General features: G+C 35.4%; 1 protein-coding gene across 1 annotated transcript; it reads left to right on the top strand.

The window, feature by feature from the left end:
* Nucleotides 1-1,819: 1,819 nt before the first annotated feature.
* On the top strand, nucleotides 1,820-13,468 carry LOC144964954 (large ribosomal subunit protein mL54-like). Its single transcript, XM_078899768.1, has 2 exons — nucleotides 1,820-2,043; nucleotides 13,140-13,468. The coding sequence occupies exons 1-2, from the start codon at nucleotides 1,941-1,943 to the stop codon at nucleotides 13,457-13,459; spliced, it is 423 nt and encodes a 140-aa protein (XP_078755894.1). The 5' UTR covers nucleotides 1,820-1,940; the 3' UTR covers nucleotides 13,460-13,468.
* The last annotated feature ends 4,203 nt before the right edge of the window (nucleotides 13,469-17,671 follow it).

Below are 17,671 nucleotides of genomic sequence, written 5' to 3'. Positions count from 1 at the left end.
AATCATATGGGAATGGACAGGACAAAAACCTGCAACTCACAACAAGACATTCTCTCCAACAAAATATCTCCAAGAACAGACGTGTTTTTTATCCTGATTCAGTGGTGTGATATTCATTATTAAGGGGTGCATGGAGTACATTGAGTTAACGTTCTTAAATTTCTTTCTGATCTACAGTCTGTATCAACAGCCTTTTCTGCATACTTTTACGTCTCTATTCCTATGAGTTTGATTAATATGCATGATATCATTATAACTTAGTACATGTGATGTGAACATATTTTTTAATACCATGGTTTAGCTTGTTTGTTTATCTAGCGCAGACTGGTACTTCTTGAGGCCGGAGTACCTATCAGTTGTTTATTGCATTATATATATATATATATATATATATATATATATATATATATATATATATATATATATATAAAAATATATATATATATATATATATATATATATATATATATATATATATATATATATATGTATGTATATATATATCCCTGTATGAGAGCACTCCATTCCGGAAGACAGGCCAAAAAAGATTAACACGGAGAAATCTGTTTACACTTATATCAAACCAGATTTCCACCCCTTCCTAGCAAGGACATAGGAAGAGCTGTCCAACCTCACACCTTTTCGTCAAACGGCACCCTTCCAAGCAAGACCTGAGAGACGGCCAGTTCGGCTAAGGATCTCAGCTACCATCAAGCTAAGAATCACAACAATAAAAAAAATAATGTGTTTTTTTTCTTTGTGAGTGTCCAATTATGAATCATAGACATTTTAAAACACAAAACATGTAAACACGTACCATACTATTTAAAATAGAATAAATCTGACTTACTTTTATTGTTAGTGATAAGTGGGACTGGAATTAAATTCAGTATTGTTTATTCATTACTGATTGTATTGTGAAGGATATATCCTTAGAGAGTTATATGAACCTGTATTAATTGCTGTTTAATAATTCCATTTACTGTAACATGTAACATGTGAAATCATAGGATTTGCAGACCCCCATATGATTTAATTCTAATTAATAGGGCGATTCTGTGAGCGCAGGAGCTGACAACCTGTGTAAAACGCTCGTGTGGTGAGGAGAATTCATGACGATGATAATGATGATAATGATAATAATAATAATAATAATAATAATAATAATAATAATAATAATAATAATAATAATAATGATAACAATACTACTACTACTACTACTACTACTACTACTACTACTACTACTACTACTACTACTACTACTACTACTACTAACTACTACTATATACTATAATAATAATAATAATAATAATATAATAATAATAATAATAATAATAAATAATAATAATATAATAATAATAATAATAATAATATAATAATAATAATAATAATAATAATAATAATAATAATAATAATAATAATAATAATAATAATAATAATAATAATAATAATAATAATATATAAGCTTAATAATAATAATAATAATAATAATGATAATAATAATAATAATAATAATAATAATAATAATAATAATAATAATAATAATAATAATAATAATAATAATAATAAATAATAATAATAATAATAATAATAATAATAATAATAATAATAATAATAATAATAATAATAATAAATAATAATAATAATAATGAATTAAAGCTTAGATAGTAGAACGCTACATAATAACAAGTTTTTGGTCAAATAAAAGTGAGCTGCTCATGGAGCTGCTATTTCTTTCTCATAAAAACGAAAAATATGACTACGAAGTGAACCGATTAACACACTGAAGTATTAAATTGTTAAGACTGTTAGAAAACGTCCGACTTACAAATTAGAAATACAATCAGTAAGTCACCTTTCATTCTCATTCAAAAGCATAATGATATACCTATATTCACACAAAATAATACATTGATCGTCATCCGTCATCCTGCTGTGGAATGGCTTTATTCACGAGTGCTTTGAAAGTTGCAAGTGTAGCACGGACAACTTTATCCACGACCTGCAGACTCACATTTTCTCGTTGTTACGCAAAAAAGTTAGGTGAGTGAGTTGCTTACTTTTTGTCTGAGTTTCGTCCTGGTCTTCCTTTTTAAAGTCGTCTCCATAATCCGAACCCCTTCGTACTCAGCATTTTGTCCGGATTACAGAGAAGTCCGGATAGTAGAATCGGCAATGGTGAAGAATCGAGGTTCTTGACACCATCTTGTTTTTAATTTTTTTTTTTTTAATTTTTTTGTTTACATTCAGCAGAGACCCGACCACCACCGCAACTCTACCTCATTTGTTCCAACTCCAGAACTGCTATTTACTATTCTATTTATCAAGAACAGCAAAATGGCAACTCATTCTGTGTAAACAAATCAATATGGCCACAGGGACCTCCCTCCTTTACCAATACCTTATCTCAGACCCAGGTCATCTAAGCCTAGTGTTATTGCATTGCAGGAAACAACTCTTCTCTTCTCTGCTGAAGATGCTTACACGTTGAAGTTATAGAAAAATTACAAAATGTAATTTGAGTAGAGTACTTATGGATTGTTTACATTACAGGGGCTTGTGGGTCCTCTTTGCCAGACCCTATTTTACTATTTCTTTCTCGTCTTTGTTATTTAAGTTTGTCCTGATAGTAGTAGTAGTAGTAGTAGTAGTAGTATTCTTGATGAGCAGTTGGGCCAGTGACCAACAATTGAAAGGTAAGAGTGTCAACAAACGGTAGCAAAATTAACGCTCATCAAAGACTAATTTTACCTTATTTGGAAACAATAGCCCTTGTATGCCCATTGATACCAATATCAAGTGACTGGGTTTGGATTGGTGTCTATCTATAGTGTTTTGTAAACTGGCCAGTCACACATGATTGATACTTGTTGATTCTTGCATACACAGTGCACCAGCACATTGATTGAGAGGCAGGCTATCTTTAATTACTGGACTGGATAAACAAATAAGTTACTGTTTCCAACCTGTTCTAATTGGATTTGACAAAGCATTTAAAATCGGATTATACTTCAGTTACTTGTTGATTGCATCATCATCAGATTATTACCTGGTGACTGTCCCTGGACTCTGCCAGGGGAGTCGTCATCCCCTTGTTCCCGGCCAAATGGGCGTTCCTTATTTTATTTTTGAAAAGTTGGCAGCTATGTGTATATATAGACAGATACAGTAAAAACTGGTTAAACCTAAACCTCAATTCATGGAACTTAATATTCTATTTCTAGACATACACTCCAGCACGGTTTCCTCGAACTCATTCGAATGTCCCAAATTTTTTCCTTTTTATTCTTTGTTATAATTATCATTCCATTCCTTCCTCAACCTAATTTTTACCTCAAAGTCGGTTTCCTCGAATTAATATCAGCAAGCCAATGTAAAAAAAAAAAAGAAGATTTATTAAAGATTATTTTCAAGATGACGGCAAAAGAGGGTGTGTTGAGACCCGTGATTAACCCTATCCCCCGTATTGAGACTGATTGCGACTGTTGACATCAGTAACCTATCCTCCTGATGCGGGCTGATGCGACAGAGAGACATCGTAGTTTTTAATGAGCTCTTGCAGTAGTTTTAGTTTCGTTTTCGCTCTCGGCGCAGTAACTCTTTAAAAATGAAGAGTTGCTTTTTGTTTTTGTTTTTATTTCATAAAAATCGGACCGGAACTTTAACCGATACGAATTATTGAAGATTGTTTACATTTGACAACACATGTACAATGATTTCTAGCTATGGCGTTTCAATTCATGCAATCACTGATCGATCAAACGCAAGTTGTAGATGAAAATAACTACGAAGATGAAATTATTGAAAGGGAAAGTGATATAGAAAGTGACATTGATGTAGATTTTGAGCCTCTAGACTTCGATTTTGATGAAATTTCAGACGGAATCGGCAGTGAACCCCGTGATAGTGATAATGGAGAGTGGAGTTCACAACTCCAACCTATTCTGCCCTAACCAACAAAAGGACAGTATCCGGGCTGACCCAGGTCCAGCCAGTTTTGCCGCAATCGACACATTTAGTTTTTTCATTCATAACTCTTTAATTCTATTACATAGTGGAAGTCTTCTAACATTAAATAATAGCTGATGATAAATTGCGTTTTTCTGTTTGTCGGCGATTTCATTGACGTAATATGTTGCGTAATATTTTGAGATACTGTTCTTTCTTGGTTAAAGCCAAGCAAATAACTCTAACTGTAACCAACAAAAGGACAGTATCTTATACGTCCGTCTCACATACTGTTCACCCTGGTTAACCGCAATGCAAAATGCCTCGTCCGTATTCACCAAAAGAACAGTATCTAAGTTAAGAATATAGCAAAATACGAATAACTCGATCGACAAACGTTTCACGTCAGCGAGGGCGAGCAGTCGCCATCACGGATGAGTGAGAGGCAAGGCTAAGTGTGTTTGACCTGGCGTGAGGGGAATGAATAAATTATCTCCGTCAAGTTTGTAGGCGTGACTCTGATATAATATTACTACATTAGACTATTCCTCAATCTTTTAGACCCTGACTCCTTTTTCAAGATGAGTCTATTTTTATTAAGCATCATAGCTTTAATTTACGCTTATTGATGATTTTGGCTATCTTGTAAATTAGACTTTTATTGTGTATCAGGGTTTTGTCATTGTACAACGATATGGGGTGAGGAGTGAGTGATAGTGAATTAAACCTAATAATAGCTGGAAAATAGGGTATGTCCCCCCACCCCCCCCCCCCCCCCCCCCCCCACCCCTCCAACACGTACACACACATCCCTTTTTGTTTTAAAATCAATATCTTCATTGTTATAGGAAACGAAAAGCATGAAATGGAACGAAATCTGTTGGTACATTTATACTGAATGAAATAGGCGACACCATTCTTACTAAATTTAAAAGGTGCATAAATTATGAGCAAATAAGATGAACAGAAAAATTATTTTGTCTTTAGCTAATTTCGCCCACAGGGAGTTACAATAGTACAATTTAGATAAAACAAGGGAATTAATTAAAAGTTCTGCTATATTAGATTACGAATTTTGCTTATTTAATTCATTTCTATGTACATAGATTGTATGGTGTTATTCACGTAGCAGCTTGTTATGGAAAGATGTTTATCAATGATGACGCTAAGGTTTTTTGCTTTATTTGAAAATTCTATTGTGCTATTTCCGAGAGAAATAGGTGAATTATTTGCCTTCCACACTTTAAAATCTCAGTTTTACTATCATTTAATTTTACCTTGTTATGGTACATTCAAGATTTAATCTCATTAAAACAGCTCGAAATTCGTTGTATTAAGAATTTTAAATCACTTAGGGGTACTGAATCATAAATTTGCGTATCACCAGCATTAAAATGATAACTCAGATTGAATCTGGATATCACACTAGAAAGGGGATGCTTATATACAGAAAAAAGGACAGGGCCAAGAACGCACTCCAAAGATTAGTAAAACTTGTTCTGACTGAATACCATTCACCACGACAGTCTGCCATCGATCCTGTAAATACATTTTTGTATGATGTAAACCGTTTTAAGGGCAATTCCTTTTACGCCTACGTATTTTCTAGTCTTCTTAACAAAATGTAATGGTCAATGGTGTCAAAGGCAGCTGAAAGATCTTAAAGGCATAATAAATTGATATTGTTAGCATCCGCATTATATAACAAAAGATTTTAAGAAGCGCCGTTTCAGTTCTGTGTTGCTGTTTGTAGGCTGACTGAACTGTTGTTCTTAAGTTCGGAGATAATAATTGTGTCAGTACTACTTTCTCCAAAAGTTTGGACAAAAAATAGAAGGATGTGTGGAAAGTGAGAGATATGAAGACGATGAAAAAGAAAAACACAAAACCCCCAAAAAAACAACTAAACAAAAAAAACGCCTGGACAGACAGTCACACCGACACCCATACACACACACAAACGCACACACACACACACACACACACACACACACACACACACACACACTAATTAGTTGAAATGAATGAAAAATAAGTATACTTAAGTTAGACGTTTGGTTGAGCATCCGACAAACAAGCAAGGGGATCCGTTTTTTATTGCCAGTTGTATAAAGTTTTGTAATGGTTTTGCCTTCTGTTTTTTGTTTTTTTTTTTCATTTTTATTACTTGTTTATAAAGCCCCTCTGCCCACTAATCAGCCACTAAATAGCTAGCTTGATATGTTGATCTGGTGGAAAGTAATACGTGAACATTTCAACTTATGTCATAGATTAGATTGATTTTGAACTCAGTGTCTGCAGCAATTTAGTCTTTAATCACGGGCGCATAATTTAGTCAAAGATATAAGAACTGCAATCCAAACAGTTGTTAAAAGCAGGTATTTCCACTTTTAACATCCAACGGACGAGGTCAAACTTAGATGTCGCTGGGTCAAACACACGCGTTGTGGTATGTCACGACTGCTGTCGGATGTGAAGGTCATGCGTTCGATTCTATAGACAGTATGTGGTTAGACTAAGGGATCGAGTAAGATATAAATATGTGTGCGTGTGTGTGTGTGTGTGTTTATGTGTGTGTTTGTATGTGTGAAAGAAACACGAGGGAGACGAAGAGAGCGAGCGAGACTGGTAGATAAAAAAGGGGGGAAAGGAGGGAGGGGGTGGAGCAAAGAATAGGTAGGGATAGTATAAGAAAGCCCTTCGTTTCAAAAGAAGTCAAAGTCAATCAATAGGAAATATATTGACCAATGAGATTGCATTTTTAAAAAAATGGGACTGGTCAAATCATCTGTTGCATTGTTACCATTTTGAGTCAGATGACAGCTTGAAGAGGAGCGGGTGGGGCTTAATTTGTAATGACTTACATGAAATCATATAATTGAATCTTCTTGTTTGAGCTGCAACGTCGAGTTATTTAGGACCTGCCACTCGTTATCACAACCCCTTGTGGTCAATGTCAGCTATTAATCTCTCCTCCCTTTTTTTCTTTGGGTTCACTCCAGTGACATCTATATATTATTATGAAGTCCTAGGTTGACTCACATTGTTTATTGTCTCAAAAGACCACACCTCCCTCCCATTCCCAATGAATACACTTTAAAACGCTCTCTCTCTCTCTCTCTCTCTCTCTCTCTCTCTCTCTCTCTCTCCCTCCCTCCCTCTCTTCTCTTCTCTCTCTCTCTCTCTCTCTCTTATTTATTAATTAATTTATTTTTAAAAATATATCTCTCTGCATCCATCTCTCTCGCTCTCTGTTTGTTACTGACTTTCTTTCTCTCTCTCTCTCTCTCTCTCTCTCTCTCTCTGTGTGTGTGTGTGTGTGTGTGTGTGTGTGTGTGTGTTTCTCTCTCTCTCTCTCTCTCTCTCTCTCTCTCTCTCTCTCTCTCTCTCTCTCTCTCTCTCTCTCTCTCTCTCTCTCTCTCATGTAAAACAACAACGCGATAGAAAAAGTTACAGTGCTCCTCTATGATGTCCTGTTACGGATGACGTCATTGGCGTTGGCGACTTATGCGTCAACCAATCAAATTGTCACCAACAGTTTCGCATGGTATTGCTCGCCATACGGCGGCATCTTCGTCACGCCACTCGTTGACGCCACCGCATGCTCACGGACACCGTCGATATTTACAGGGCGGAATACGGCCGTCGGAGATACTGTCCTTTTGTTGGTTAACGATGGGGTTGAAATAGGATACTGTTTCAAGCAAATTTTTAATTGCCTCTAATTTCAAAAATATTTGAGTTATGATCATTCTGACAACTTTGTAAGCTTTCCTATGTCCCAGAGATTCGATTTAGTAAAAAAAGTGATTTTATGATTTTTTTAGAGATACTGTCCTTTTGTTGGTTAGGGCAGTATTGAAGTTGAAGAATTCACCCAATTTACTGGAGTTAAGGCTGATTTGAATGGGAGGAAGAGAACTGCATCTACAGCAGGTCTCGTCCCAAATATTACTAGCTACACAGCAGTCAATCCTGACTCGCACAAACTTACTCGAATGCCTGGACGTCACCTGTTTTCAGTGTTCCAAGGAAAAAACAAAAACAAATGCTGGTAGAACCCCAGAAACTGTTTATGGCTGTGTGGTATGTGGTATAAGATTGTGTAAAGGATCCTGCTTCTCTAAGTACCATAATTTTTGACATTTATTCACTTAAAAGGACAAAAACATGATTGAAAAGTGAAAAACAAGACTGAATTTCAACAATTGTTTTATTTTCATAATTTTTTAAAATATGTATTCATTAACAAACATCAACATGTGACATATGTACTTTTTCTATTTTAAATGACCAATTTTTTGGAGTAAATTGCAATAAATTTCATTAATTAGTACATTTTCTATGATTTTTAAAAGTTTGTAACACCTTTAAGAAAAAACAGTAATTAAGAGTTACGTCCCTTGGCTTAGGAGGATAAGGGTATTTGGACTTGAGATTTTTAGGAGGGATAGGGTTAAAGTGCCTGAGAGAAATCATGTTTCAAAAACGTTATAATGTGTATTTCTCCTGTTTACAAAGGGTATACCAGTTACGCTTTCACTCTCCAATGTGTATTGTCATTGTTTTGATCGTAAACAGTGCCTGAACCCATTTGATGAAACTAAAAATAAATAATAAAAATCAAGTGCCAACATGATAATACCACACAATAACACAGATGCACACATTTATTTTTGGTTTTAATTCAAGTCAAATCCATATGATACTGCTGATGAGTTTTGAATCCCAAAGTTTTTATTTAAGTGCATCAAAATTCACAAGCACTTAAAAATGAGTAGATCTACATCTTGCGATATTAAAAACAAAAAACCTCTTATTAACCAATGTTCAATAAGATCAAATTTGGACTGATGTTTTTAGAGAAACATCTGATTTTTCAAATGAAAATAATAAAGTGAAAGAGTGAATGTGGTAAGAGGTTGTTATTGTTTTCTCTGCTATTCTAACATACCATAAGACCATAAATATCCATAATTGCCCCCATTGGACACGGCATTGCCTGATATCAGTTACCTCCACTGACCTCAGACAGTTAGCTAATATGGAAGGTTAATGGACCCTTGAGAGTTCCATCCACTGATAAACTTCTTTTGCTGTGGTTCCCTATGAACAAGCGCTGGTTCCATGCAGTGTAGTAAACATGTGTTGTGATTGGTCGGTAACAAAGCAATATCAATGGGAGGGATAAAAAGGCGTTTTTCATAAGTTAAGACTACAAGATGATGATGATTGATTATCAAGCATTGGTACCTATTGCCTATTATTGTTATAACGATGTCGCAAAACAGGGGTTTTACTAAAATTTATGTCTCTATTTGGGTTTTTTATTACTAATAACATATACCAAAAAAATTTGGATCAGAGGTCATTGTCGCTATCCAGGGGTTGTCTTTATCCAGGGGTTGAACTGTAAATTAAATAAATAATAAAGTTCCCTTTATTCATCCTCAGGCAGAGATTTGTCTTGGGGTGGGTCTATTCCAAGGGAAGTCTCGAATGACCCATGTGTCAGCCACAGCTCATCACCGCAAATTGAGCTAGGGAGACGTGGCTAACTTTGGGCCACATAACATGAGAATTATTGAACTAGGTATCTTCCGGATACAAAGCAATAACCATACCCCTGAGTTACACTGCCCCCTCTCCCTCGTTTCTATCAAGTAGTTTTTGGCAAGGCACAGTTTCCTCAAACCTATTTGTTTGCCCCACCGAGTTCGCGGAAATCCTGCTGGAGTGTACCTTTAAAAGTTATCAGGGTTTTCAAGGGGCACAACTAATCCTAATTCAAAATTATAGTTAATAATAATAATAATAATAATAAATGGCATTTATATAGCGCTTTACCCCGTTGTCACAGGCTCTAAGCGCTTTACAGTGATATAAAACAAAACATATTACAGTGAGACAAGTGTGAAGGAAACGTGATATGAATTCAATTTAACAACAACAAAATATGAAAATAATATTGCAACATTATGACGTAAAAAGATAAAACTTTAAGCAAGATTTGAACGTTGTCAACGAATCCGAGCATCTCACGTGTGATGGGAGAGAGTTCCAAAAATGGGGGGCCGAAAATTGAAAAGACTGTTCGCCTATCTTACGCAATGGCTTAGGTTTGACAAGGATTGATTGGTCATTGCTTGACCTCAAGTTTCTATTGGGGACATATATGTTTAGAAGGTCTTTAATATAGGAGGGACTTTTCGTGCTCAGGGATTTGTAGACAACAGTACAAATCTTATAGGCAACTCTTTTTTCCACAGGAAGCCAATGTAACTCACGGAGAAGAAGAGTTGCTGACGGGTATTTTTTGTTATTGCGTACAATGAGCCTGGCTGCGTTATTTTGAGCAACCTGAAGTTAGCTAATTTTGTCTTTAGCTAAATTCGCCCAAAGGGAGTTACAATAGTCCAATTTAGATAAAACCAGGGAATTAATTAAAAGTTCTGTTATATGCTTCGGTATTAAATTACGAATTTTGCTTATTTTTTTCATTTCTATGTACATAGATTGTATGGTGTTATTCACATGGCTTGTCATGGAAAGATCTTTATCAATGATGACGCCAAGGTTTTTTGCTTTATTTGAAAATTCTATTGTGCTATCTCCGAGAGTAATAGGTGATTTATTTGCCTGTTTAAGGATACTCGGCCTTCCACACATTAAAATCTCAGTTTTACTATCATTTAATTTTAACTTATTGTGGTACATCCAAGATTTAATCTCATTAAAACAGCTCGTAATTCGTTGTATTAAGAACTGTAAATTACTAAGAGGTGCTGAATCATATATTTGCGTATCATCTGCATAAAAATGATAACTCAGATTGAATCTGGATATCACACTAGAAAGGGGCTGCATATATACAGTAAAAAGGACAGGGCCAAGAACAGAGCCTTGTGGCACTCCAAAATTTAGTAAAACTTGTTCTGACTGAACACCATTCACCACGACAGTCTGCCATCGATCCTGTAAATATGATGTAAACCATTTAAGGGCAATTCCTTTAATGCCGAACGTATTTTCTAGTCTTCTTAACAAAATGTCATGGTCAATGGTGTCAAAGGCAGCTGAAAGATCTAAAAGGCATAATACATTGATATTGTTAGCATCAGCATTACATAACAAGTCATTAAAGATTTTAAGAAGCGCTGTTTCAGTACTGTGTTGATGTTTGTAGGCTGACTGAAAGGGTTGTTCCAAACTGTTGTTCTTAAGATGAGATGTTAATTGTGTAAGAACTACCTTCTCCAAAAGTTTTGACAAAAAAGGTAAATTTGATACAGGACGATAATTGTTTAATATATTGTGGTCCAGTGATGGTTTCTTCAGAAGTGGTTTGACGAGGGCACTTTTAAAGCACGATGGAACTTCGCCTGTCAGTACTAATGCATTAGGTTGTCTCATTATATCATGATGCACACCGCATCAGTATCGATTTTGTTATTTTTCTTTTGGTTTTGTTTGGGTTTTTTTGTTTTGTTTGTTTTTCTGTTTCATTCATCTATTTTCATTTGGTTGATTTAATTTGATTATTGTATTTTTATTTACCAGCAATAAATTTATTATAAATTATGGTAACAGGGAATGGATTTCAGTATTACCCCCCCCCCCCCCCCCCCCCCAAAAATTAAAAAAAAAATTAGGTAGACATGACTTTGCAGTTAGTGGTAGTACCCACAAGATATAAAGTTCTCGATGATGATGGGTATGTTTGGTACTGACCCCATGACTTTTTATTCTCTGTTTTCATCTGGCACTTCTCCATACCCTATTTTTTTCATCATTATTGATACAAGTACAAGTGCCTACTCCACATTTTTTCTGAACAGTTATGTAAAACGAAGACTAACTTGTATGACTGTCATCTGCATTTTTTGCCAAATTGGGACCTAAAATTTGCCAAAAGAAACCCCAAAATTTGTCAAGAAATTTGCCAAAAAGGCCAAAATTTGCCCAAAAATTTGACGAGGAGAACTAATCGTTTCAGTAAAAATTAACATGCGATACAGAAAAATATATATATAAAAGACAATTTATTACATTTAAGGAGGCTGCATTTATTAATTTAATGAAATGACTGTGAATAGCATTGTTACAAAGATTTTAAAGGATCATTATGCCACGATTTGCCAATTTTTGGAAATTTGCCAAAATTTGCGGATCGTCCTGATATTTGCGGCCGCAAAAAATGCAGATGACAGGTATGACCACAACACTTTACACCATGATTTTAGGACCTTCTTGGTGTAGAATTGGATGGATTTTCTACATATCAAACATCACGGCAACTTTAACAATTGAATTCTTTTAATTAAAAAAAATCCATTGTGGAATTTATTTTTAACGATTTTGCTCGGTGTACCTTTCATTGAGGTATAGATAAATGCCATTTTTATTGGAGTTTAACAAAGATATGCGTCTTATAGCAGAGGTTGTGAAGTTTAATGTGGTATGCAATATACCGTAGTCATCAAACCATACAAACATGTAGTGCATGGTTAATTAAGGTGAAAAACGCTGGAAATTCAAACTTTGACCACACTTCGCTCCAGTACCATTACGGCAGGATACAGGTAGCGAATCAAGTGCACTCCACTGCTGTGTGTTATGTGCTATTATAGTTTTGATTTGGAATACATATATATATGTATTTTAAGCATTTGAGTGTATTCCCTTCAGTATGACTCTGTACTTGTGTCAGGATGAGACCTCACTAAGGTGGTCTCAAACTAAGTACACTGATAGTTTGCTCTTGGAATCTACGTAATCTGTTCCCTATTAGAACCCAACCCCTTTGTCTTACTTTTTTTTGTGTCCTTTGAATTGTAAATCTGGATTTAATTTAACTATCCCATTTTCTTCCTTCTTACCAGCGCTGAAATGACCTAAATGTGTCGCAAGTGCCATAAAATCCTCAAAAACAAACAACAGATGGTTCAAACACAGATCTGTTTGCGTGCAAAAATTAAAATTTAAAATTTTTCTTTTTTTTATAACAAAGATTATTTGAATCAAATCCTCAAACACAATTGGCTGATTTGGAGCCATGCACATTGTGTCAAAGACGCTTATATGGCAGCAATCTAGAATTCTAGCTATTAAAGGAATATGATAATTTATTTTATCTTTTCAAATCTTTATTATAACTCACTTGCTTACTTATATTTACTTTCTCATTTCAGTGGGGAAAGTTGGAGCTCAGGCCTCCCAAAAAAGTCGTATGGAAGTTGAGACAGACCCAGAACGGTTGCTTAGCCATTGCTGCGGTGCAAACATCTACGTGGATGGAACTGACCCTGCATTGAAACCAGACTCAGAATATCCAGAATGGTTGTGGAATTTGTCAGTGGATAGAGCCCCTCCTGATTTGTCAGAGCTTGATCCAGATGAGCCATACTATTGGAAGCGTGTCAGTCGAATTTTGAATATGAGAGAAAAACGAATTAGAAAAAGACTGGATAAATTAAAGAACATACAGTCTCCACTTACTAATAAACCTTGACTGTTTTAATCTTTGAGATCTCTCTTTTTTTCTTTTGAATTAAACTGAAATGAATATGTTGTTACTAGTATATCTGTCATCTGCATTTTTTGCCAAATTGGGGCCTAAAATTTGCCAAGAAATTTGCCAAAAAATTTGCCGAGGAGAACTAAGCGTTTCACTAAAAATTAACACGCGATACAGAAAAATATATAAAAGACAATTTATTACATTTAAGGAGGCTACATTTATTAATTTATACAATGTAAAGCGATTTATGCGCCCAAACTTTCAGACAATCGCACACACACACAAACGTACACTTTCAGTCAGACTCATCAAAGGCCTAGTTTTCTTTTACTACTCAAAAAAAAGAGGCATCGATAAACTTATTGTAGTAAAGGAAAACTAGTCCTTTGATGTTGTTTTTTGTGAGTCTACGCCTTCTGGAAGACAAGACAAGATTGTAAAGAGAAAAACTTCGCTCAGCATCAGCTGACGAGCATGTTGAGAACGCATACAGCGAGAGCTGGAACATAATCTGCCACAGACTTCCAAAATAGGGTCAGATCTATAATTCCAGTATTAGACTCTCTCACAGCACTGGGCCCCAGTTTCTCAATATACCTCGTGAACTCATGCTGAGGAATATCACAAAAATTGGGAATTGCAGTGTATGCAGATACACTGCGAGGCATGAGAGCAATATTCTTCGGACTGAAAATGAAAATCCTAATGTGCTTGGTTTGGGCCCATGCAAAGCTGCAACATTTCTCAAGTTTCGCACTTTTTTTTTCGTTATTTTGTTTTCACTTCTTTTTTCCCCAAAAAATTTGCCACGTGATTTGCCAATTTTCCCAAAATTTGCCACGATTTGCCAATTTTGGGAAATTTGCGGATCGCCCTGATATTTGCGGCCGCAAAAAATGCAGATGACAGGTATATAGTTATTAACAACATACACATTTGAACTGCATCTGTCCTTTTGAGGACAGTGAAGCATATTTGTTGAGCTCGAATTACACCCTTCCCCCTCTAGAGAAAATAATTTTCTCTGCCATTTTCCAGTTCTATTATGTTTTTGATTTTCTCAAGTGTAAAAGATAAAAATGTTGCTTCAAATTTTTTTTCTCTTCCCATTTATTTTCTACCACTACCATATTCTAAGAGAACATTATTGTTAGTTTTAGGACGAAATGATAACATTTGCAAATTCAAGACATGCATGGAATACTAACAAAAATATTTATACAGTGCAATCCCCGGATAAGGACATCGCCTGGGACAGGAAAATTATGTCGTTTTCCAGGGTTTTCAAGATGGTGGAAAAAGGCGCGAGAATGTGAATACATAACACAGAGCTGCCAACCTACCGCAAAAATTGCAGAATTGTACGCATTTTCAGCGATTGTACGCATTTCCCCCAAGATTGTACCCATTTTCAATGTACGATGTTATTCATATTATTACAAGCCTATTGAGAAACCTTGGTGACCAAGTGGATATTCATATATTTTTTGACCAATTATGATCTTCATGCTGGGAGGTAGAATTCTGAAAGGATTGGATTATAGTCTTGGGAACATCATTGTTGCTGCAATTGAGCTTGTGCTGTGTGACTTTATGAAAGTATACCTTCCTCTTACTTTCACAATGGTTAGTTTCCGTCGATTTCAGGATTGTACCCATTTTTATGAAATCTCCCCCATTTTGAGGTCCCATTGTACACATTCTAATCAGATGGGGTTGGCAGCTCTGCATAACAGTGTGATGCGCAAAGTTCCTAGATATTGTAATAAAGGGGGTGAGGTGGCCTGAGTGTAAAGGTATTGCACTGTGACCCGGAAGCTCCATAGTTTGCGCCCAGCTTCAGTCACTTTCGTTTATTTTCTTGGGCAAAATTATTATCCCCCCAGTTTGCTCACTTGGACAACATGGGTGATAACTGATGACATCAGACATTTGTTTGATGAATTATCTATATTCCTTCATGGAATACCAAGGCTAAGGTATTGTTTTTTTGTTTTTAAGGGTTTTACATTTAGGCCATATATTTATATATTTAGCTCCAGTAAAAAGGAAGAAAATTGGATAGTAAAAACATTCAAGATGTACAATTAAAGGAACTTGAGGAAAAAGTAAGACAAGGGGAAACGGTTCAAGTAGGGAACAGATTTAGATTCCAAGAGCACACATCAGTGTATTTACAGTGGAACCTCCGATAACGACATGCCACGGGGCCGCGTTTTTATGTCGTTATTTAGAGGTTTCCAAGATGGCGGACAAAGTGGGCGTGGTAAGGCCCACGGGACCAGTTTTTATTAACATTGACAAAACAAAAAAACATTGTAGTGTATTCCTCTTGGAGGGTTCTTGTGCGTGTATCTGGATGAAACTTTTAGGTGATCTGAACTGAGTACACTGATAGTGTGCTCCTGGAATCTACATCTGTTCCCTATTTAAACCATTCCCCTTTGTCTTACTTTTTCTTATGTCATTTCAATTGTAAATCTAGAATGTTTTTTACTATCCAATTTTCTTCCTTTTTACTGGCGCTGATATTACATAGATGTGTCACAAGCGCTGTAAAACCCTTTAAAACAAACAAAAATAGGTAATTCGGACGCTGCGAGTTAGATAAAATTCCTCCTCCTCCCACAAAAACACTACTACTACTTACTATACTACTATTATTATTATTACTACTATTACTACTACTATCACCACATAATATCACATTTTCCAAGATTTTGTGTTTACTTGCTTACACTAACATTTATACCTACCTTGGTTTTTATTAATGCATATCAGCCAAGATTCGTCAAAAAAAGCTGCGTTCTCATTGGTTCAAGCAGGAATCGCTTTTATAAACTTTGAGTACTCATACTCTGTATTTTTAGTATCAGATATCTACGAATACTGCCGAAAATCGCCTAAATGATGTCGTTATTCAGAGGTTTTATCAAAAGGTGTGTCGTTATTTGGAGTTTTTTTTTACTGATCTTAAATAGAAAAAAAAATCGGGACCAGGGGTCAATGTCGTTATCAGGAGGTTGTCGCTATTCGGAGGTGTCGTAATCGGGAGGTTCCACTGTAGTTTGAAATCACCTAAAAATCTCCCCCAGACACCAGCACAAGTCCCCACTAAGAGGAATACACTCAAATGTTTACAAAATTAGTACATAACAGAGAGATGAAGGAAAAAACATTATCTCTCAAAACTAACCAATTTGACTGTTTCCCTCTCAGCCAGGGTATCCGGCCAGGGCCAGGACAAAACCAAGTAGCCCTATATGTATCTCATTCCAAGACGAAGACAGAAAGCAAGTTGGAAAACAAATATATGGGGATAGAAGACACTGAAAGTACCTCCCTGCCCACTATGGGAGGTCATGAACCCCATCCAGAAGGCAACGGTATCCAATGATGCTGTATTAAAGGGCGTAATTAAAAATAAAAAAAAAATCAGCAAGATATTGGAGAGAGTAGGCTAGTAACATTGATCCCAATCCCAGTTCCCAGATATTTTTGACATCTTGAAAATCACACTTTTAATAACACCTTTACTTTGTGAAAGAACTGGGCAACAAATAATGTATAAAGTAAGAAAGACAAAAGAAAGTATTTATAATCTGATTTACTAAATTAAAAAATTAAATTCTTTACAATTTCATAATTATTCCTTTGCTATGACACTTTTACTTTTAGGTCATATAGTTGCCATGAAGAATAAAATAGTCTGATAATAGAATTAGCCTGAGGGGCAAATGGATCAATGCAAAAATGAGTCTTTGACTTTGAATCAATCGCAGAGTCATTAAAGTTAAAGGTACAGTAATAAGAAAATGGTCCCATTCCCGATTCTCGATATTTCTTACTCGAGCACAGGATCTTTGGGGGGGGGGGGGGGGGGGGGGGGGGGGCGGTAGATTAATATATATATAATGTAGAAAACATAACAATATTGATGATGTTGATCATGATTAAATATAATAAAACCCTTATGTGCTGTATAGTATAGTCATATAGCACAGGCATAGTAATAATAAGTTCTATGCTTTGCTGAAGAGAAGAGAGAAAATGGGACAATAATGAAATTTGCTTAGAATCTGTATTTCATTTTGTGTCATGAAAGTAACATTTCGATAGAACTATACTTTCTTTTAAAAAAAATAAATAACCATGAGCTTTGAAATATATCTAAATCTAACACTAACAAACAAAGCAAAAACA

The sequence above is a fragment of the Berghia stephanieae genome, chromosome 2 (assembly GCF_034508935.2).
Source record: "Berghia stephanieae isolate SIO BIC M18660-M18661 chromosome 2, UCSD_Bste_1.3, whole genome shotgun sequence".
NCBI lineage: Eukaryota > Metazoa > Mollusca > Gastropoda > Nudibranchia > Aeolidiidae > Berghia > Berghia stephanieae.
This window is presented reverse-complemented; position numbering and strand designations above follow the sequence as displayed.

Coding starts and splice junctions, on each gene's coding strand:
- LOC144964954 (XM_078899768.1), top strand. CDS start 1,941: ATGGCTTTATTCACGAGTGCTTTGAAAGTTGCAAGTGTAGCACGGACA. Junction 2,044..13,139: donor TTGTTACGCAAAAAAGTTAG/GTGAGTGAGTTG, acceptor TTCTCATTTCAG/TGGGGAAAGTTGGAGCTCAG.